Raw genomic sequence first — 23,466 nt, 5'->3', positions numbered from 1 at the left:
TAATCAGAGCCTCGGGTTCTGATTTGGAATTAAGAGGCAGGTGGCGCGGAGCTGATCTAATTTGCGGCCTCCATCTTCGACAGCTGAGACACACCCCACCGAGGATGATTTTCTTTAACCAAAGCATTAGTGCTGCTGCAGACTATTCAGTTCTAGGTGCAAATTTCTACTGTCATGGCCTTGCAGGAAGACCATTTATACAGTTCTCAAACCAGTAGCTCAACAAATCGGTATGAATCTTCCCTTGTCAGGTAATACGTAGGACTTTATTTAAAGTGTGGCTAATGGGACACTTCATCACAAATAGGATGGACGTCCCATATGCTATAATATAAGTGTATTGCATCTTATGGCACTTAAAATACAGCAGATGGGATATCCACCATGCTTTGACAGAGTATCCTGTATGCCAAACTCTGAATAAGGCCCTAAACTTTGCTCACATTAGGACGAAGAAATGGTCTACAAGATGTCAAAGATAGAGATGTTAAAGCCCTAGGCCTTGAGAAATTAAAGGAACCAAGACAACATTCCTTCAAGCTTATGATCACTATTTCCATCAGAGAGTGCAAGTCCTCAATTTCATCATCAGTAGCCAAGACAGCCTTATCAGTAGCAAAGGTGTCAATCTTGAGGAAAAGGATGACATTAACCATCTGTAGCCGTGGGCAAACCTCATGCAGGAGGCAAGCAGTGACTTCTCACTTCCCCCTCTTCTATTTCCAACTTCGGTGGGGGAAAGCATTTCAAACTAATAGTAAGAATATTATGTGAAATGGCTGTTGTCTCAGGTTCAGAACCCCGCCATTTGCAATACTTCCAAAAAAGTCACACCAACGTGATCTATATGAACATAAACAGGAGTCTATCATCCATATTCAGATGTAGACTGTGGAAGGATTGGGAATATATTCTTGTTACTTCTTGTTAAATAAAAAAGTGACCCAAAAATAAGTTCAGACCAGTTCTGGATCTCAAGCTGCCAAATAAATGGATACAGAAAGAGAGGTTGAGTATGCTAGTACTCCACCAAATCAATCCTCCACTCCAATGGGGAGACTGGCTATGCTCCATAGCTCTCCAGGGTGCTTATTTCCATATTCCCATTGCAAAGAGATATCAAAGGTTCCTGAGAATCATTATAGGGAGTGAACATTATGTATACAAGGTCCTTCCATTCAGCTTGAACTGTTCCATTTGGCCTGAGGAACATTATTGACCACATGGTAGTGGTATTGGCAAATATAAGGATACAAAAGATGTTCATTGTAAGGAAATGCCTCCTTGGCATGGTTACCCCCTGACTTTTTGCCTTTGCTGATGCTAAGTTATGATTTGAAAGTGTGCTGGGACCCTGCTAAGGAGGCCCCAGCACCAGTGTTCTTTCCCTAAACTGTACCTTTGTCTCCACAATTGGCACAATCCTGGCACTCAGGTAAGTCCCTTGTAACTGGTACCCCTGGTACCAAGGGCCCTGATGCCTGGAAAGGTCTCTAAGGGCTGCAGCATGTCTTATGCCACCCTAGGGACCCCTCACTCAGCACATACACACTGCTTCACAGCTTGTGTGTGCTGGTGGGGAGAAAATGACTAAGTCAACATCGCACTCCCCCCAGAGTACCATGCCAACCTCACACTGCCTGTGGCATAGGTAAATCACCCTTCTAGCAGGCCTTACAGCCCTAAGGAAGGGTGCACTATACCACAGGTGAGGGCATATGTGCATGAGTACTATGCCCCTACAGTGTCTAAGCAAAACCTTAGACATAGTAAGTGCAGGGTAGCCATAAGAGTATATGGTCTGGGAGTCTGTCAAACATGAACTCCACAGCACCGTAATGGCTACACTGAAAACTGGGAAGTTTTGTATCACACTTCTCAGCACAATAAATGCACACTGATGTCAGTGTGCACTTTATTGTAAAATGCACCCAGAGGGCATCTTAGAGATGCCCCCTGAAAACATACCCGACTTACAGTGTGGTCTTACTAGTTTTTGCCAGCCTGCCACACACCAGACATGTTGCTGGCCACATGGTGAGAGTGCCTTGTGTCACTCTGTGGCCAGGAACAAAGCCTGTACTGGGTGGAAGTGCTTCTCACCTCCCCCTGCCGGAACTGTAACACCTGGCGGTGAGCCTCAAAGGCTCCACCCCCTTTGTTACAGCGCCACAGGGCATCCCAGCTAGTGGAGATGCCTGCCCCTCCGGCCACTGCCCCCATTCTTGGTGGCAAGGCTGGAGGAGATAATGAGAAAAACAAGGAGCAGTCACCCCACAGTCAGGACAGCCCCTAAGGTGTCCTGAGCTGAGGTGACCCCTGCCTTTAGAAATCCTCCATCTTGATTTTGGGGGATTCCCCCAATAGGAATAGGGATGTGCCCCCCTCACCTCAGGGAGGAGGCTCAAAGAGGGTGTAGCCACCCTCAAGGACAGTAGCCATTGGCTACTGCCCTCCCAGACCTAAACGCACCCCTAAATTGAGTATTTAGGGGCTCCCAAGACCGAGGAAGATAGATTCCGGCAACCTAAAGAAGAAGAAGGACTGCTGTCCTGAAGCCCTGCAGTGAAGACGGAGACCACAACTGATTTGGCCCCAGCCCCACTGGCCTGTCTCCCTACCCCCGGGTCTCCCCATTGATTCCCAACTGAAACCCGACGCCTGTTTGCACTCTGCACCCGGCCGCCCCTGTGCCGCTGAGGGTCTACTTTCTGTGCCTGCTTGTGTCCCCCCCCGGTGCCCTACAAAACCCCCCCGGTCTGCCCTCCGAGGACGCGGGTACTTACCTGCTGGCAGACTGGAACCGGGGCACCCCTGTTTCCATTGAAGCCTATGTGTTTTGGGCACCACTTTGACCTCTGCACCTGACCGGCCCTGAGCTGCTGGTGTAGTAACTTTGTAGTTGCCTTGAACCTCCAAAGGTGTGATACCTTGGACCCAACTTTGAACCCTGTAAGTGTTTTACTTACCTGTGAACTTAACAATTACTTACCTCCCCCCAGGAACTGTTGATTTTTGCACTGTGTCCACATTTAAAATAGCTTATTGCCATTGTTGTCAAAACTGTACATGCTATTGTGATTATTCAAGGTTCCTAGAATACCTGAATGAAATACCTTTCATTTGATGCATTACTGGTAAATCTTGAACCTGTGGTTCTTAAAATAAACTAAGAAAAGGTATTTTTCTATAGAAAAACCTATTGGCCTGGAATCAGTCTTTGAGTGTGTGTTCCTTATTTATTGCCTGTGTGTGTACAACAAATGCTTAACACTACCCTCTGATAAGCCTACTGCTCGACCACACTACCACAAAATAGAGCATTAGAATTATCTCTTTTTGCCACTATCTTACCTCTAAGGGGAACCCTTGGACTCTGTGCATGCTATTTCTTACTTTGAAATAGTATATATAGAGCCAACTTCCTACAATCATCTATGTTTAGATGCTTGCTTGATGAGGCCCTGAACTTCAAAACAAGTTCTTCAGTGTTCCCAGACAACATCCTCTGTTCTCAATCTGGGGTTGCACGGCAACTATGAAAACGCACTGTAGTGTAGTTATTTTTTAATGTAGCTTCATACACGTTAGTCTTCTGAAAACAATCCACCCAACATCTAGAATGATTTAATATCTTCTGGGCTCAACTGCATTGTGCATTTTCTGGATTCTACATGACCATCTTCATATGAAACCCCTGCAGCAGTGCATAGAGGACCAGTGGCGCCAATACTCGTCAAGATAGGAAGACAAACTCATCCTGTCCTGTCATGCGGCCCAGTCCGTTCAGTGGTGGTGCTGACCCCAAAATCTTCTTTGTGGTGTAGACTTCCACCATGACCTCCCTGTTCAAACAATTTTGACTGATGCCTCTGTAATAGGTTGGACTAATATGGACCATCTTCAGATTTAAGTGACATGGTCATCCACCAAAATTTCTTGTCTGCAACTAACGGCCCTGAAGGCATCCTGCCTTTACTCTAAAGTGCTGGTTCAAATGGATAATACAATATATATGCATTACATGAACAACCAAGGCAAAATGAAATCCAGAGCATTGTCACAGGAAGCAAGGTCAACCTGGAAGTGACTCATAGCCAGGAACCTGAGGATCACTGCAGTTTACCTACCAGGCATCAGAAACACTTAAACTGATTTGCTAAGCATGATCCTCCAAGAAAATCATAAGTTGGGTTTAAACAACACCGGTCCACACAACATCTTCTGTGACTGACCTTTCATCAGTTGGACTTCTTCACAAAGTCAGGCAACAAGAAATTCCCACATTTCACCTCCAGGTACTGCCACCCATAGACGGCAGGGAATGCCATGTGGAAGAACTGCTCAGAGAAATGTATCTATGCTTTTCATCCCATTCCCTTGATACCAGTGGCCATTATCAAGCTGAAATGCTCATGGGCCAGAATGATTTACTAGCACCAGAGTGGCCCTGGCAATGACAGTTTACAGACCTTCATCACTTATTGAAGCGTCCACACAAAAATGTTGCCGTGCAGACTGAATCTCCTCCACCAGTTCTGGGGCCAAATTCTCCATCCTTTCTCACCAAATGTGGCATCCTGGCCCATGAACCCTTCGTGAGAGTGTATAGATATTCTAAAAGAGGCTAACCCCTCCCCTCGGCAAGGGCTTCCTAAGCATTCAAATGGGAGAGAATTTACAGCTAGTGTTCTCAGAACAACTTCAGTCCCACTAGCTGTCAAGAAGATGCTATATCATCAAATCTTATTTATTTGTCACTGTCATGCTTGCACTTCTCATCACTTAAAATCCATCTGGCAGGTACTACTGCCTATAGAAATCGTTCTTCACAAAATGTTTTATCACGATCTAGAAACCTTTCCTTCCATGAGAGTTAAATAGTATCCCCCCCCAAGACTCATGAGCCCTCTGTTTCAACCAAATCATAAAGTTTCCCTACATGTGGCTTATATTGTAGCTATCGAATCTGCATGCAGGGTTAGTGAGACCCAGACAAATCCCAGTTGGTGTAGCCTATGTGAATCACACTGTTTTCTTACCCAGAATAGCATGCAAACATAAAATAGTGATAAAATCATAATTTTTCTTCATATATCTGTGTGGGAAAGTTCTGCATTCTACAGAGAGCCACAGCATTCCCACCACCCGGCATTCCTTTAATTATGACGAATACTGCTTGCCTTTTATGTGACTGGGCCTATTACCTGAATCAAGAGCAAACTATCTCCTATGCACACTGCAAAAACCACTGTGGTAGTACCTTGCCTTCATCTGTTCCTGTTGTGGCCCGCAAGCCATCATTTGGAGGGGGTATAAGAATACTATGTCAAATACATCAATGAAGACCCAAACCAAATTGTTTACCAGAGAGAAACCTGCGCTACACAACTTAGAAGATCTGGTAGGACCTCTTGGTGTGCTTCAAAGCCAATGATTGAAAAAAAATGCCAAGATCTATTGCATGCAACACAGAATCATCCTCATTAGTGCAACCCCACTTATGTTCCATTTTCAGCCTCAATCACAAGCATAAATTACTAAATGAATGTGCCACTGTACCATAACAAGGATCATGTATTAGTCAGTTACTCCCAACAAACTCCACTGGTGTCATAATCATGAAAATAGTAGCAAAAAAAACCAAAACGTGGTGGGTGGAATGGTAACAAAAGCCTTTGCCACTGGCAAACACCCTGGATCACACTCCAGTCCATTGCTTTTTTACCACTGCACCGCCCAAGAAATGGACAGCCATATGTAGTTCAGACTTGGTCCTGATCTAACAAGAACAGCGAAGCCTGAACTGCTATCCGACATCCTCTCTGACTGGGAACGAAAACAACTCAGACTGGTTTCATACTTATCAGTTTACTATAGAGTGAATACAACAGCCCAGATCCATGTCTACGTTATCCAGACATGCTCAGGGCAGCACATTAAAACAACAAAAGATTATGGGTGGACTGCATGCATAAATCCCAGTGAATGGCAGTCATTTATGGCCATGTTACAGTCCTTTGTTTTTTTTTACTCTCCACTGCATCACTTCAGGCAGGATAAAACAGCACGCAAATCAGCCTTTGTCCTGCTCCAAGAGGACACACTCTTTGAAAAGAAACACAAGCAATCCCAGTCTTATTTCAGCCTTTTTGGACCTGTCAGTAAGGTGCAACTGAGCTACAGCCAGTTTCCTAGAGGCTGACAGATATGATTCTTGCATGTATTAATTTGAGTGTGGAATGCGAATGTAACCTTTTCATTATATCCAGTTTCTTGTATTTTTTTAGCTTGCTTATGCATTCTTCAACCTACTTTCCTAAATGTTCTATTCACATTACTTTACTTTTTCAGACTAGAAGCTAAATTGGAACACTGGTATGTAACCGGATTGAGGCAACAAAACACTGTACCTTCTTTGATAACATCCATTGGCAATGCTGATTCATCCCTTCTAAAAATACAGTTTGAGACCAACCCCCAGGACAGCAGTGCAGACCAAGCCCTTATATTGAACTCTCAGCCCGTTGAGATTATATACGATGCAGTAAGTACCCAAACATTTTGAAATTACTTTGTATTCCACTTATGACCAACAACTCTTCACATAGCATCACCTCCATCTGTATGAAACTGTGGACTCAATACTTGGAAGTGCCGAGCTTCATTTGTTTACTGACAGGTGAGATTGTGGTAATTGCTCTTCTTCCAAAAGCAATGTAGCATTTCAACAGTTAAGGGGGTTGAGGGTCAGATGGTACCTTTGACTCTAGTATCTGCTATTGTATTCGACAATTAGTATTTCTGTTAGTAAATTATCTCGTTATTTGTTATATTGAGAATCATTATTTGCATGTTTTAGCACCAGATTATTTGGGTTACATTTTCTTTTAAACTGTTACCCTCTCTCTCTTCCACAATTAAAATAATTAAATATAAAATGTAGAACAGTTTGTGGCGGCTAAAATGTGAGCACCTGTTAAGGGCCTTCATGGAAAAATAACATTAAAAAAAATAACAAACAAAAATGCGACCTTTGCTGTTGGACAGTAGGAAGCAAGCAATTTTAGCCATTGAGAGCAACGCGAGTAAATTCAAATTTGCATGTATTGTTCGGTTTCTTAAAACCATTGCAAATAGGACAACCTGAACAGTTCATTTTAAAAAAAGTTCATGAGTTATACAAAAATGTCGTTAAAAAAGACAAATTATCAGTAGTACTCAAAAGTGAATCAAATATTCTGCTATTACTGTGAGACAAGAATTAATAAACGGCCTAGCAAGTAATTCAACTTTTGAAGTCAATTAAATTTGGCTATAAAAAAGGAAGTTGTAACTACATAAAAATGCTACCAAAATAATACAAGGTTTGTCCAAAATGCATACAACAAGGGAGCAACTCGCTTATTTTAATGAGAATTAGTTACAGTGACGGGTTTTTTCTTTTAAAACTAATACATAAAGTCGATATGCCTTCAAACCATAAATAACTATAAACCTCAATGAACCCTACACATAACTAACTATTCGTGTGATTCATTACATTTTAACAAAGCCCACCCGCATTCCGCTGAGAAGGGCCAGACAGAAACTGACAATGCAAAAAGTGCAAACCCCGCAAGCCAGACTTGTGCAAAGTTCAAGTTCCCCCCGTATGAGGAACTCCTCAAGATAAGCGTGACAGCCGAGCTCCTCCTTGATACTGCCGGCTGACCGTTCCTTCATACCAGAACCCCTCTCCCCCATTATGCAGCCCATTAAAGGTTACTTGCTGTCAAAGGAATCTGTGGATTACGCTTTGTTTTGCTTAGATCTTTTTACTGGCTGAGGCTGCCACCGTGCGCTGGCAAAGCTGTCGCGGGAGTCATTGAAGATATTTAAACGTATGGTTTATGCCTCATCGCAAGTGTTATCCTGCCTGTTTAATTTGTTAATGGCCGAGTCCACAAACTAAACTAGTTGAATATTTAAAACTGTATTTTCCGAATTGAGTGCGTTAATAATGGCCTGCCGGCACGTGTGGAAAGATTATTTATTCCATTCTGGCTTCAAGAACACTTTCCGTTCCAATAACAGGGCAGGACAGCCTCAGACAATGTGCACTACAACCCTTGCACATTAGTGCTACAGATGGCCTGCGCCACCAATGTGTTTGAATTAGAATTTTCCTGACAGCCTACCCATAATCTTATCACAAACACCAGTCCGTGTATGAGAAGAGGATGTCTTACAGTTATTTATGTGGAATGTTGCAGATGTATACAAACATATAATTAAAGGGGTATTTTCATCACCAAGCATGTAAAGAGGAAAAAAAGACCTGCGGGGTGGCTTTATCTAATTAGTTGAAAATCAGGAAGCCAGTTTCATAGATTACATGCAAGTTGTAGGAGGAGCTCTAAACCTGTAGACCGGTAGCATTACATCCCTTAGTGAGCTTCCTGAAAAAGCGTACTGTAATATGATGATAATGACCATTTATTTAAAGTGTGCTGTTGTTTCCTAGAAGAGAGAATCAAAATGAAAACTGTAGGCCTATGTAATAGGTTAAGAGGTGGAACTTGAGACCAGGAAAGAAGACGGCTAGTGCTGAATACCAGAACCAATGTGTATTTGTCTCAATCTTCACTTCCAGGACCAACATACACTAAATAGGAATTCAAGCTAAATGGAATGGGACAGTGTGCATTCACTGCATCTTGCGGACAGGGATTGGTGGTCACACCTGGATTTTTGAAGAGCAGGCCCACATTTGAGGTGGAGACTGGAGTTCAGGGACTAGCTACAATGGACAGAGACAGTTCAAAGGGGTCAACTGTATTAGAAAGCCCATCCTGGATGAGGAGAAAGTGATGACCATCCTGATACATAAATAGAGAAACAAATAGAGACCCAGTTGGCAGTTGGAGAGAGTTGTTGACTCCACTAGCGCTGCAATCCCAGGAGCAGATCACGGTCTTGGGAAAATGCTGATGAGCTGGTGGGGGAAATGTTAACCATACAGAGAGACAGTACAGCATGAGGCTGAGCTGCACCTGGTCATAAGCTAAACTCCTAAAAGAGAGAAAGATATGTCTGAGACTCCACAGTTCTGATGAACACTAATAACTGAAGATTCCTAACCTGTAGAACAATCCCCAGGTGACAGACTGGATCCATAAAACTTTAAAGACACAATGATGCCAGTAAAGGGCACCCGACTCAGCACCAGAAGTGACATCAGGCGACCCTTCTGAGGCCATAAAGCACCCACCCAGGTGTATGTCTTTTTTTGTATTTGCACCTTTGATGTGGATCTGGAGCTTCGATCTCTGAGGAAATTCCTTTAAAAACTTAAAATAGCAGTACCAAAAGGTCTTCTATCAAAAAACAGGTTTTAAACTCTGTCAAGATTGGTGATGTACATCTATCTCTCACAACCTCCACTCAGTTTTTTTGTGATGTCTGGTGTCTGACCATGACTCCAAGGCCTATTCCTCATGCCTCAGAATGAACCTCAAAGTCCTCAAGGAACCGGAGGATAAACTTTTTATGGCTAGAGTGAAGGATGACTGCTGGTGTAGGAAACGTTACCTACATTGCTCCCACTACCTATGTTCCTCATCCAACAAGCAGTGTAAGCATCAAAAGAAGTTGAAAAAGCATGCACGGGGTAAGTTGCCCAAATGTTCTCAGACCCCTACAGGATCTTCGTTCTCGTAGCCAGAGTTAGTTGAAATTCTGAATGAAGATCCTCTAAAGAGCCCAGCTTGACCTCTGCAAGTGCCTGTGCCCTCGAAGCTGGCCATACCTCATCCTCCGGTGCTGCATTTCCGTCTCTGGGCTCGGATCCAGAGCGTTCCTCAACTCCATTTATAGGGCCCCATTACAACTGTGGCTGTAAATGCCGCCTACCGCCATGCTGATGGCCGCCAACATACTGTGCCCTCGGTGGTATTCCACTAGGGGTATTATGACCCACACTGAGAATTCTGCCACAATACAGACAGTCACACAAGTCCGCCAGCCCAAAGGTCAGTGATAAACTGGTGATAGCAAAACCCACACCATTATGCCAACAGGAATACGCCCACAGTATCACGACTCACGAATCACTGCAGCGGTCTTTAAGATGCGGTAAACCATTGGCGGTACACACAGCCGTGCTCAAAATACACACACATTTACAAAACACCACCACATTGGACAATTCAAACTACACGCACTTGACACACATCACACCCAATCCAATATAAAACACACTCCCACATTACCCACAACCCCTTACAGCGAAAACAACAATAGCACAGACAGAGAGACAAGCCAGGAGCACCCACTCAATCAGAGGCACAGAACACCATCACCCATACACCATCCACGCACATCACAGCATACACCCCAACACATCACCCCGCACATCAGCCCAAACATCCTCACACATCGCTTTATCCCCCCACCCAACCCGCATGCCATCACAAACTCCTACCCCTACCCTCACCCCCATAACTCCATCCCCTCACATATACCCCACTAACACAACCCACCCATCCCAAAACCAAGCCCTGCATGCTACACCAATGCATGGACACCCATCACAGACCTGCATGGACACCCATCACCACAGCATGCCCAGTAGAGAGACTCACTCAGCCCACAAAATCACCACTCACACAAGGCCAAGCTGACAGGGAAATCACAATAATACAGGGAAACACACCCATGCACAAGATGGCACACGCAGATACACTAACACTGCATTTACATTCCCACAGGACCCATACTCAACGTCACTGGAGAGGAAGTGCCAGCTACATCCAGTCCCCCCACAGAAGAGGCCCACAGTGACAACAGCAGCTCTGCACGCCTGGATCACTATCACCAACCTGGCCCATCCGGGACCTCTGGACAGTCGGTTCCTCTGCCACAGTCCCAACCCACCACAGAGTCTCCCCCTTCAGGAAACACCAGCACATCACCCACCCAGCGGGCCCATGCCACTGTCCCCAGGACATGTCAATCAGCAGTGTGTCCACCACTACAGGGACCTCAGGCAACCCCACAAACCCATGGTGATCCAGGACCTGGGGTCAGTGGCAGAGGGCACACGGTTCAGGGGACAGAGGCACAGGACAACAGGGAAACTGGGAGGACTGCTGTGTGACAGGGGGAGGACAGGCCCAGGGAACCCACTCTGCATGAGGAACTCTCCATCTTCCTGTAAGCATACCACCATTCTCAGGAGACGATGGGCCAGACACTGGCCAAGCTGCAGGAGACCTGGAGATCTGAGATGACCTAACAAAAATCTACACCATCCTGGTCACCATTGCAGAAGTGCTGGCTGACATGGACAAGACCACGAGGGAGGCAGTGACACAACAACGGGTGCCTGACACTAGCCAAACCAAGGAACAGCCTTCCACCTCAGCTGGCGCTAGTAGACAGGAGGCCCGCCACACGACCAACAGGCCACCAGCACCCTACCCCCTGCAGAAGGAGAACCACCCCACAAGCGGTCCCTGCGATCCAGGCAGAAGCCAGAGAACATTGCCAAGCTCCCTCCCCCCCCCCCCGGAAATAAGACTCTCCTGATTGTCACCCTTCTGTCCCACACTATCACCCTGTCCACTTGAACTGCCATTACGCCCCTTCCTATGCCCCATTGGACAATGCACCTGAGATACCAAGAGACTGGACTCTACCCTGAACTTCCCTCCACCATCATCCCCAGCCCTTTGCACATCCCCCTCTACTTCTGAGCACCTAAATAAACACACTTGGAACAAATTCCAATCTGGAGTCTGTCAAATGATTCACAAATGTATTAGAACAGCATTATCAAAGCATAGCAACTCAAAAGTACAGTGAAATATACTTAGGATGACCTTTGGTGGGCAGCAGTACACATAGCAGGAGCCAGAGTGGGGCACAGAGATCTGAAAATAGAGATGCCAAAGCGTACAGTCATTGGCCTTCGACATAGGGAAACAGGCTGCCTTGTACAATGTCCAACAGATAACTGAAATGTTAAGTGAAGTTACAATGTCTTACCTGTGTGTCACTGGAAGTACTGCTGAATAATATTGGTTCTTTTGTCAACATATTCTTTCTCTGCCTCCTCTTCCTCACTGTCCACAGGCTCCACCGCTGCCACAAGACCATCTCCAGGTACATCCTCCTGCAAAAGAGGCACCTGGCGTCTAAAGGCAAGGTTGTGCAACATGCAACAATTATCTGGCACACCTTCTTGGTTGAGTAGTACAGGGATCCACCTGTCAGATGGAGGCACCGGAACCTAGCCTTCAGGAGGCCGAAGGTCCTTTCTATAATCCTCCTTGTACGCCCATGTGCCTCACTGTAACGTTCCTCTGCCCTTGTCCTGGCATTCCTCACTGGGGTCAGTAGCCGTGAGAGGTTGGGGTAACCAGAGTCACCTGCAAATATCGAGGGACAACTGTTAGACACAAACTAACCCTTAGGGTCAACCCCATACCCAGACACATACTCCTACTGTGTGGGGACCTTTGGCTCACCTATTACCCACACCCCATGCTTCTGGACTTGGCCCATCACATATGGGATGCTGCTATTCCTCAAGATAAAGGTGTCATGCACAGAGCCAGGATATTTGGCAGTCACATGGGAGATGTTCTGGTCTGCCAAACACACCATCTGCACATTCAGAGAGTGATAGCTTTTTCTATTCCTGTAAACTTGTTCAGTTCTCCGGGGGGGTGGAGGGAACAAATGCCACATGTATACCATCAATGGCACCAATGATGTTAGGGATATGTCCCAGGGCATAAAAGTCAGCCTTCACTGTGGCCAAATCCTCCACCTGGGGGAAGACGATGTAGCTGCGCATGTGTTTCAGCAGGGCAGACAACACTCTGGTCAACACGTTAGAGAACATTAGCTGAGACATCCCTGATGCCATGGCCACTTGCCAGGAAATAGAGCACTGACAGGACCTGCACTAGAGAGGGGATACCTGTGGGCTGGCGGATAGCTGACATCAGGTCTGGCTTCAATTGGGCACACAGTTCTTGGATTGTGGCATGATCAAGTTTGTATGAAATGATAATGTGTCTGTCCTCCATAGAGGTGACCCCCTGAAAACCTACCAGCTACTAATGTGATGACTGACCGACCAGTTCAGCCACCACAGTTGTGTTTCTGGACCCCCACGGTGAGAGTTAGTGCTCTCGAGGCCCAGAGACAAAAGCCTGTACTGGGCAGAGGTGTTACCTCCTCTCCCAGGCAGCATGGTGTAGGAAAGTACCATCTTTCTTGGCATGTTACCCCCAATTTTACATGTGTGTCAGTATGTTTTTGCCTGTCTCACTGGGATCCTGCTAGCCAGGACCCCAGTGCTCATAGTTTGTGGCCTAAATGTGTATGCCTGTGTAGTGCCTAACTGTGTCACTGAGGCTCTGCTAATCAGAACCTCAGTGCTCATGCTCCCTCTGCCTTTACAGTTGTCATTATAGGCTAGTGACTACATTTACTAATTCCAATTGGGACACTGGAACACCCTTATAATTCCCTAGTACATGGTACCTAGGTACCCAGGGTATTGGGGTTCCAGAAGATCCATTTGGGCTGCAGCATTTCTTTTGCCACCCATAGGGAGGTCAGACAAACCTTTACACAGGACTGCCATTGCAGCCTGCGTGAAATAACGCACACGTTATTTCACAGCTGTTTTCACTGCGCTTAAGTAACTTATAAGTCACCTATATGTCTAACCTTCACTTGCTGATGGTTAGGTGCAAAGTTACTCAGTGTGAGGGCACCCTTGCACTAGCAAAGGTGCCCCCACATAGTTCAGGGCCATTTCCCCGGACTTTGTGAGTGCGGGGACACCATTACACGCGTGCACTACATATAGGCCAATACCTATATGTAGCTTCACAATGGTAACTCCGAATATGGCCACGTAACATGTCTAAGATCATGGAATTGTCAACCCATTCCAAATCTGGTATTGGGGAGCCAATTCCATGTATTCTGGGGGCTCCACCAGGGGCTCCCAGTACTGCCAAACCAGCTCTGCAGCTACAGTTGCTGCCACCCCACAGACAGGGTTCTGGAACAAAGCATTTCCTCTGAGAGCAGAGTGTTACACCCTCTCTCTTTGGAAATAGGTGTTAAAAGCCTGAGAGGGGTATCCTCTCCCCGCCTCTGGAAATGCTTTGAAGGGCATAGATTGTGCCCTCCTTGCATAAGCCAGTCTACACCAGTTTAGTGAACCCCCAGTCCCTGCTCTGGCACAAAACTGGACAAAGGAAATAGGAGTGACCACTCCCCTGTCCATCACCACCCCAGGGGTGGTGCCCAGAGCTCCTCCAGTGTGTCTCAGACCTCTGCTTCTTGTTGCCAGAGGTGTGGGGGCACTCTGGAGGCCTCTGAGTGGCCAGTGCCAACAGGTGATGTCAGAGACCCCTCCTGATAGGTGAATACCTGACTAGGTAGCCAATCCTCCTCTGAGGGCTATTTAGAGTCTCTCCAGTGGGCTTTTCCTCAGATTACGACTTGCAAGAATTCATCAGGGTTCCTCTTCACTTTTCTCTTTGACTTTTGCCAAGGATCGACCACTGACTGCTCCAGCAAAACTGCAACAAAGTAGCCATAAGACTACCAGCGACATTGTAGCGCCTAATCCTGCCAGCTTTCTCGACTGTTTCCTGGTGGTGCATGCTCTGGGGGCTGCCTGCCTTCACCCTGCACTGGAAGCCATGAAGAAATCTCCTGTGGGTCGACGGAATCTTCCCCCTGCTCCAGCAGGAACCAAACTTCAGCTTCACTGGTACTCTGGGTCCCCACCCATCCTGATGAGCGTGGCCCCTGGAACACAGGTGGTGGGCCCAAGTTACCCAGACTGTCCAGTGGTCCAACTGTCCAAATTTGGAGGAGGTAAGTCCTTGCCTCTCCTCCCCATACAGTAATCATGTGCACCGTGTGATCTGCAGCTACAAAGGCTTCTGTGCACATTTCCAAGAAATCCTGCATGCACAACTGAGCCTAGGTCCCCAGCACTTCGTCCTGTGATGCTCAGCTCCCTGAGTTGATCTCCGGTGTCGTGGGACCTCTCTTTGCAGTGTTGAGACGACCGCCGTGTTCAGTCTTCTTGAACCCGTGTTTAAGGACTTCTGTGGGTGCTTCCTTCCTGTCCAAGGGCTCTCTACGTTGCTGAGAGCCCCCTCTGTCTCCGCTCCCAAGTGGCGACATCCTGGTCCGTCCTGGGCCCGGGCAGCACCCTTTTTCTCCAACTGCGACTTTTGCAGGTAGCAAGGCTTATTTGTGGTATTTTGCCAAGGCAACAACTATGCATCCTCCAGCATGCTGTGGGACATCTTCTGCATGAAGAAGAACTTCCTACCTCCTTTTGTTGTTGCAAAACCTGCAGCTTCTTCCAACCGGAGGCAGCCATTTTTCACCTTCATCTGGGGTTTAGTGGGCTCCTGACCCCCCTGGTCACTTTAGTGACTCTTAGACTTGGTCCCCTTCCTTTGCAGGTCTTCAGGTCAAGGAATCGGTCTTCAGTGCTTTGCAGTCTGTTGTGGTCCTTGCAAAATCCTTTATCACAACTTTAGTTTGTTTTGGGGGAAATAGTAGTACTTTACTCCTACTTTCCAGGGTCTTAGGGTGGGGTCTCCTGTTCACCCTTAGTGTTTTCTCACACTCCCAGCTACCCTCTACACACTATACTTGCCTAGGGGTCCATTCGTGGTTCGCATTCCACTTTCTTGGTATATGGTTTGTGTTGCCCCTAGGCCTATTGCATCCTATTGTATTCTACAGGGTTTGCACTACTTTCTGACTGTTTTACTTACATGATTTGGTTAGTTGTGTATATTTTGTGTATGTTACTTACCTTCTAAGGCACATTGTCACTAAAATAAAGTACCTTTATTTTTAGTAACTATGAGTATTGTCTTTCTTATGATATAGTACCTATTTGATAGTAGTATTGCATGAGCTTTGCATGTCTCCTAGTTCAGCCTTGGCTGCTCTGCTATAGCTACCTCTATCAGCCTAAGCTGCTAGAACACTACTACACGCTACTAATAAGGGATAACTGGACCCGGCATAAGGTGTAAGTACCATTGGTACCCACTACAAACAAGGCCAGCTTCCTACACATGGACATTTCAGGGTGGAGAGCTTCAAAGGCCATGATGCCTTTGTAATATTACCCAGGTCTCTCCAGGTGGCGCTGACCTAACCCCCTGTCCTGATCCCACATTTGCCAGCAGTATAGGCAGGAACATTGGTTAATTTAGGAGGAGTGCCCACTACATGCCAGTTCCACCCCTAAGGTGGACAAGCTGAAGTGGACACTACTTTTAAAGTTCCTCCATCTCGTTTGGAAGGCATTAGGCCACTCAGGTTAGGGTTATGACCACTTCCCAGCAGAAGTGGTCATAAGAAGGGTGTAGTCACCCTGAAGGTGGTCAGCCCATTGGCTACTGCCTGGCAATAAATTGAGAACTCCGATTCCTGACAACCTAAGTAGAGCCAGACACTACAGCATCACACCAGCATAGAAGACTGTAGACACCAACTGAATAGGCCCCAGCCCTTCCAGCCTGTCTGCAGCCCTCGACGATCCTGTGCCAAAAGACGGCCTATCCTGCAGCCCAGTGACCTCCAAAACCTTGAGAGGACTACCTACCTCCAGTAAAGACTAAGATCTCCTGAGAACAGCTGACCTGTTCAAGAAGAAACCATCTCTGAAGAAAAAGAACTCTGCCCTGAGGAAATGCGAAACAGCACCTGGACCCACTAATCCACCCGACGCCCATGGCCGGAGTGGCCCACCAGTCTTGTGAAGGTTCCCGAGCGGTTCTGAGCTCGCGTCCACCATGGATTGACCCCTGCTAAACTCTGCCTCGAAGCCTGCAGCAACAATGCGAAGACTACCCCTGACCACGACCGATCAGTAAGCAGATTTCTGATGTCAAAGAACACCCTTGCATCCGGAGCCCCTTGACCTTGTGGAGCTGCACCGATGGTGTCCCTGAGTCCTTCATCATTCAAACTTACCTGGGCAGCTGTGGGTTTGATTCATTCAGCCTCCTGGTCCCTATATTACCTCCTCCTATGCACTGACGTCAGTTTCTTCTTTTTACGCAAGCAACGTGGATCCGGTGTCGCGAGTTCTTCGGACCCTTTGACCTTTTCTACCCAACTTCAGGTATACTTTTACAACCTTTTCAAATTTGAGTGTTTATGTCTTCTTGGTTTAAACCCTGTGGATCTTGTTCCCAACAGATTTCATTTACGGATCCACATTCTGTGTGTTTGTGGTGTCAGCGGTCTCATCATGATGCCGATGACTGCGACACCTGCCATCTTCTGAAGCCAAAGTCTTTGAGGTCGCGTCTCATGAAACTCCTCGTGGCTCGAGCGGACAAGTCCTCTTCTTGCCGGCATCAGTCCTTCTTCATCCTTGTGGTCTCGGAGCGCTCCAGGCGTCATTCTCGGATGGTGACGTCGACCTCAGGGGGTCCCTCGGCATCTTCATGTAAGTCCTCGTGGATGCCATCACGCTCTTTGGTGTCACTGCCCCAGCGTTCTCCTTCTGTGGAGTCCACACCCAAATCGACCCCTTCCCTTCTACCATATCACGGCACCGGGGCACTTTGGACCCAGTGCGACGTTATTATGCGACCCTTCATTCCATCTTTGGTCCTTCCCCTCCCTCTGTAGCGCCTTTGGGACCTATGGAGGTGGTGGGTGCTGTGACGGGATCTTCAACTGTAGTTTCCACCTCGGTGCTCGTTGACACTCTCGACTCCAACTCCGGAGTCGGATCGGCATTGGTGCACGGCCCGTACAACCTCCGTCTCCTCCACCTGATTCTGTTGTTCCGACGCCCCTGACAGCGTCGTTAGGCCTGTCGCCTTCGCTTGACACACCTATACTTATTTTCCTGGAGTCTGACAATGCCGCTTCCAAAGCAGCTTCCCACAATCAACGTCGACACTAATGCCGAAGCGGTGTTGGTTAACTTAGATGCTGTGCCGGTTCTTGAGCCATTATCTGGACCTTCTGCACATACTCAAGATCCCGTCATGGGGCCCCCTCCAGGTTCATTTTCTAATTGGGTGCTTGATTTGGCCACGGCTAGTGGCCTAGATTCCTCGCCGGTGTCTAGCTTACTTTCGTCCCCTGGATTGGTGATGGAGGCCACCACTGATTTCACAGATGTATTGAGGAGGGTGGCAGATGTTTTGAATTTAAAGCTACCTGTGGTGCAATTATATATCCCTTGTTAACTTTTAATCCCGATCAAGCCGATAATAACCTGGTTCTGCCTTTTTGCATAGCTCAGTCTTCTGTCATTCTTACAGGTGTCTGGAATCGCCCGGTCTCTGGTCCTTCGGTGCACCGTTCTATTTCAGACAGACATCGGTCAGCACAGGAAGATCCCTTGTGCCATCGCCACCCTCCTACTCTTAGGGGGTTTGTTGTCCAGACTGCTTTGGGCATTCAAACAGGTCAACATAGGATAGGATAGGAAAAGCTTCTTAGGTGCAGTTGGAGAGGTTTTGGAGGCAGGTCTGAGAGTGGAGGTTGAGAGAGGGCTCGTACCAGGTGTAGGTGTGCGAGATGTGGATTCAGGTGCCTGTATAGTATGCTGATGTGTGGTAGATGTGTGTGGTGTGGATGTGTACTCCTCCGGGAGCAATTTCTTGCATACTTTTTGTAGGGAATCCACCTCTGGTATTGCTTCCTCTTCTTTTGTCTTCTGGGAAGGCTTCTTTTCCCAATCTTTCCATGGATTCTACATTGTCCTTGTTTTCCTCTGCTACAGGCTCATATTGGTGCTTCTTGCAGATTCCCCTCCCTGTCTTTTGGGATTTTCTTCATTAACTCTACCATAAGCTTTGTTATTACATTTCTTCCAGGACCATTATACACTGGCTCAGTGTTTGTGTCTCTTGCCTTTTGTGGCACCTCCTCCCCCATATGGTGGGTCTCCGGCTAGCCTATGCAACACTGTTTCTGTATACAAGCATACACGGACAGTGCTCTTATTATTCTTTCCTCTGGAGGGTACTTCCGCTCCTTCCATTTTTCCTCTTGCTCGTTCCTTTTGGGTCCTCCCTGAATTTATGCTCTCCCTGTGCTGTTCACGGGTTCTTTCTTTCCCACAGGATGTTGTGGATTCTTTTGCCGTACTCCCTCTACTTAAGGCAGTGCTGTTCCTCCTTCTGAACTATGCAGGGGTATCCCTTGTTCTTTGATTTTTAAAAAAAATGTTTTATCCTGCCACCACATTCCACCACCCACTTCGACTGGAGTGATATGGTGCTCCTGCCTTGTGCGGGCCTTTTACGCCTTGCTTGGTGCCTTTTTTTCCTCGCCTTCCTTGTTCATTGTGATGGCTTTGGTAGCGTGCTACTATTTGATTCCTGTTGTCGGTCTTCCTTCCATTATTCTTGGTTGATCTGCTTACGACAGGTAGTTTGGTCCCCTTCTGGGCATGCCTGCAGGGATTGTTTCCTTCACAACTGTCCTTTGTCTGCCTGTTCATTGTTTCTGAGCACTTATTATGTCAGTTCCTTCCCGTACATTTCATCCTTCTGGCTCAGGGAGAGTTCTATGTTTTCTCTATACATCTGGTGTTTTTGCCACCTTGCATAATTCCTATCTTTATTCCTTGGGTATGGCCACCGGTTGTCTTCCATGCTTCCACATCCTCCTGGACACAGTCATAGGCCCACGCTCTTTCGTGGAATGGGTCTTTTCAGACTCTTGTCTCTTAACATGCCTCCACTTTCATGTTCCTTTCTTGCCCTCGTTTTCCTTTGGGGTGCCATGATTGGTTTGCGTTTCGGTTATGCTCCTTTCAATATGTTCTCTGCTTTTCTGCTGCACAGCTCTGTGGGCTCCTTTGTGTGCGGATGCTTATTCTGCCTCCAGTTCCCATGTCAGACTGCTTCTTTGTTTTCAAGCCTGTTTTCATTGTCTAGGCTATTGTGTTCCCCTTAATTTCTTTTCTTGCATTCATGTTTTGCTCTGGGTTCACATGGGACCTTCAATGTGTTTTACCATGTCGTTCCAGTTCCGCTCAGTGTTCTCTATTTGCCTTTCTTTCATACCCTGCCTTGTGTATATCCGTACACTTTGCACTTTTGCACAGGGCCTTGCTGTTTTTCCCCCCCTTTATTATTCGTTTGGGGCCTGGAGCTATTCCCTGCTCCTTCTAAGACAAGCAAGGAAGCCACTCTTTTGGTTTTTCATTTGTTCTTTTCCTTGCCCTGTGCTCTGTCTTGGCTTGTGTGTTGTCACATATTGCCTCTGCTCGGGTACTATCTCATTCTCACTGGGGGATTGCTTCTATAGCATGCTTACGCTTGTCCTTCTACTTTGACTCTCTTACACATTTCTTTCACATGTTTTCTAGTTCTGTTTCTCACTTTTTTTTGCAGCTTGTACTCCCCTATGGGAGTGGTGGCTGCCTAATTTCCTGTGGACACTTTCCTTTACCAGTCCTGAATTAGCATTTCCCCTTTGGATATGCTGGTCATTTTTTCATGTGAGTTACTTATGTTATTCTCTCGCCCTCTCTGTCTCGAGCCTGGTTGTTCCTCTGTGCTACTGGGTTGCCCTTTGCAAGACTGGTGTGATCAGTTCGCACCCCTCCTCCGGGGGGGATTGCTTGGGTATCTAATTCTAAGATAAGGAATATGCAGCTAGTTCTCTCTGTCAGATGAACAAGTTACCTACCTTCGGTAACCCCTTATCTGGTAGAGAGACAGACTAGCCGCAGATTCCTTATCGACCCACTCATCCTTCCCGCTTGCAGACTCTGTACTCTTCAGTCTAGCTTAAGGTGATTTTGTGTGTTTTCTAGTTTTGTACATCTCATGACGTGTCTTTTCTTTTCTGGTTGGCATATACACTATTACTATGCTTTACTATTTCACTGCCAGTTTCTCTGTGGCTCCATGTTGTTCTGCAACTTCAAGTCACCAAAGAAACTGACATCCGTGCGTCCGAGGAGGGAATATATGGACTCCGCTGACATCATGTCCTGGGACGGTGTCGCTGCGGAGTCACTCAACACCCTCTACCAACACGCAGAGGTACTGCTGAGAAAAAGTTTCTGGATCCAGTCTGGCGCCGGGAGGAGAGAGAATTCTAAGATAAGAAATCTGCGGCTGTCTGTGTCTCTACCAGATAAGGCATTACTGAAGGTAAGTACCTTGTTCTTTAAGGCAACCCCAGTGCTATCCTATCAGAGATAGGCCTTGCAATAGTGAAAAAACAAATGTAAGCGTTTTTCATGATCTGGACATGTTAAACTTAAAAGTACTTGTCCTGCTTTTTAAATACACTGCACTGTACCCTTGGGGCTAACTAGGGCCTACCTTAGAGGTGACTTACATGTAATAAAAAGGAAGGTTTGGGCCTGGCAAGTGGGAAATGACAGTTTAAAACTGCACACACAGGTTGTGCAGTGTTAGGCTTGAGACATGCTTGAAAGGCTATTGTAGTTGGTGGCACAATCACTTCTGCAGGCCCACTAGTAGCATTGAATATACAGGCCCTGGGCACATACAGTGCACTTTAATAGGGACTTGCAAGTAAATTAAGTATGCCAGTTGTGGAGAATCTGATGTTACCATATTTTGAATATGGAGCACCTGCACTTTAGCACAGCTCAGCAGTAGTAAAATGCTCAGAATCCTAAACGTCAGCATAAATGAGTCACAAAAACAGGCAGAAGTTTGACATGATCCTACAGAAAGGGCCATTCCAACAATCACCACCTCACATTCTGGAGTCCACTCATACCTGACAACATTTTCCAACAGACGTCTAATCCACTGGACGACACTGGCAAATTGTGCATGAATTTGGAGTAATGCTCTGTCAAACCTAGGAAGCATTTTACTGGGTCTTTATCCCTACACACAGGTGCCTTGATAATGACATGCTAATGCCAATTTGTGGCTAATTTGCTCTCCTTGAATTATCTCCCCAGTAAAACTGCATTGCTAACCTGCACTTCTCTATCTTGAGGTTTAAACTACTCTGTTGCAATTTTGGTAACATCTTCTCTGTTGTGATCATCTTGATTTTTTCCATTTTTTCGAATATAATAGTGGAAATGCATATCCTGTCTTGTCCCCTCTAGGATCTTCTTCATCACTGTAGAAAACTGAGTTACTTGTTAAGAGGTGGAAAACCTACTTGGCAGCAACTATAATTCTTGTCAGAGTGAAATACAAGCAAAACCCAAATTAACTTGTGTTCAACCCTCTGGTAGCTTGGCACAAAAGCAGTCACGCTTTACTTAATGGCAATGTGTAAAGGATTTATGCAGCATTTCAAACAGTAATAACATAAAACACAGTGCAAAAATGTAGTAAATTATGTGATACAGAAAAAAAAATCCAATAGTAGGACCAGAGATATGCAATTTCGAAGATTTCAGGTAAGAATAGCACGTAAAGGCACAAAGCGTCATTTGCGTTTATCTGGTCGTGCGAGACTGGGTAAAAAACACAAGTTCAGGATAGCTGCGATGGGAGGGCAGGCCAGATACCAGGTCCAGGTTAGTGCCACTGAAAGTGTTACCTTCAGAGTCCAGCGAGAAGAGTCGCGTTTCGATGTAGGGGGCCAAGAGTAGCAGCGAGTGTTGCGGCTTGTCGTTTCTGTAGCTCGAAGGGTGTCGTAGGTGGTCGTGGCTGAAACACAAAGATATTGTCATATACGGTTGTTGCTGGAGATTCACAGGCTGTCGATGCTGAAGCACGAAGTGCAGTTCTCCCATTGCTGGTGATCGCTGTGGCGGGACGAGTTTGGTACTCTAGAGCTTCCCATTGGTAGGTGGCGTGGACGGCAAGATCTTGGCATGAGCTGGCACGTTTGCTGTTTCAAAGTGTCCAAAACTTCAGGATTTCCTCCTTTCCATGAGGAGGGATTTCAACTGATGCCACGCCAAGGGTCCAGGACCTAAGGGGCACCTCTTGGGAATCAGAAACTCACTCTAGCAGAGGTCAGCAGGGCTCTGACAGGCCCAGTTGCAGGTCCAGGCAGCAGGTCAGCTGAGCAGATGCAGGGAGGCCTCTGAAGCTTGTTATGTCCATGTAGCTCAGAACTGGAGGTCAGTCAGATGACCCTTGGAGTCACTTCAACCTAATATGGAGGTTGTAGGTCCAGTCTTCTTTTTGAGCTAATAGGCAGCAGATTGCAGAGTAGTGGTCCTTCTGGTAGCAGAGCAGTCTTTCTTCTGTTGTATCCACAGGTCCATAGGTGTACTGAAGTGTTGGGTCTGAGTGCCAAATATTTATACTTGGTGCTAGCTTTAAGTAGCAGAAGATTTTAGAGGTTTCTACCCCCAGAAGTGTTTGGAATTTTCTGCCTCCCTCCCTTGCACAAAAGAGTAGTGTCAAACCCTTTGTGAGTATGTTCAGTCAGAGCCTTTGTGATGTGCAAGTGTGATAGGTTAACAGCTCCACCCCC

The 23,466-nt window shown here is 46.6% G+C and overlaps 1 protein-coding gene across 1 annotated transcript in view; it reads left to right on the top strand.

Annotated features, from left to right (window-relative positions):
• LOC138284568 (intermembrane lipid transfer protein VPS13C-like) overlaps positions 1–23,466 on the top strand; it is a 953,192-nt gene that overhangs the window by 785,482 nt on the left and 144,244 nt on the right. Inside the window, exon 18 of the mRNA XM_069223471.1 lies at positions 6,355–6,547. Within this exon, the coding sequence (XP_069079572.1) occupies positions 6,355–6,547 (193 nt within the window). The remainder of the gene's footprint in view (positions 1–6,354; positions 6,548–23,466) is intronic.

This window comes from Pleurodeles waltl, chromosome 3_1 (genome assembly GCF_031143425.1).
Source record: "Pleurodeles waltl isolate 20211129_DDA chromosome 3_1, aPleWal1.hap1.20221129, whole genome shotgun sequence".
Taxonomy (NCBI): domain Eukaryota; kingdom Metazoa; phylum Chordata; class Amphibia; order Caudata; family Salamandridae; genus Pleurodeles; species Pleurodeles waltl.
Note: the sequence above shows the minus strand (reverse complement) of the source record. Positions and strands in the feature narration are given on the sequence as shown.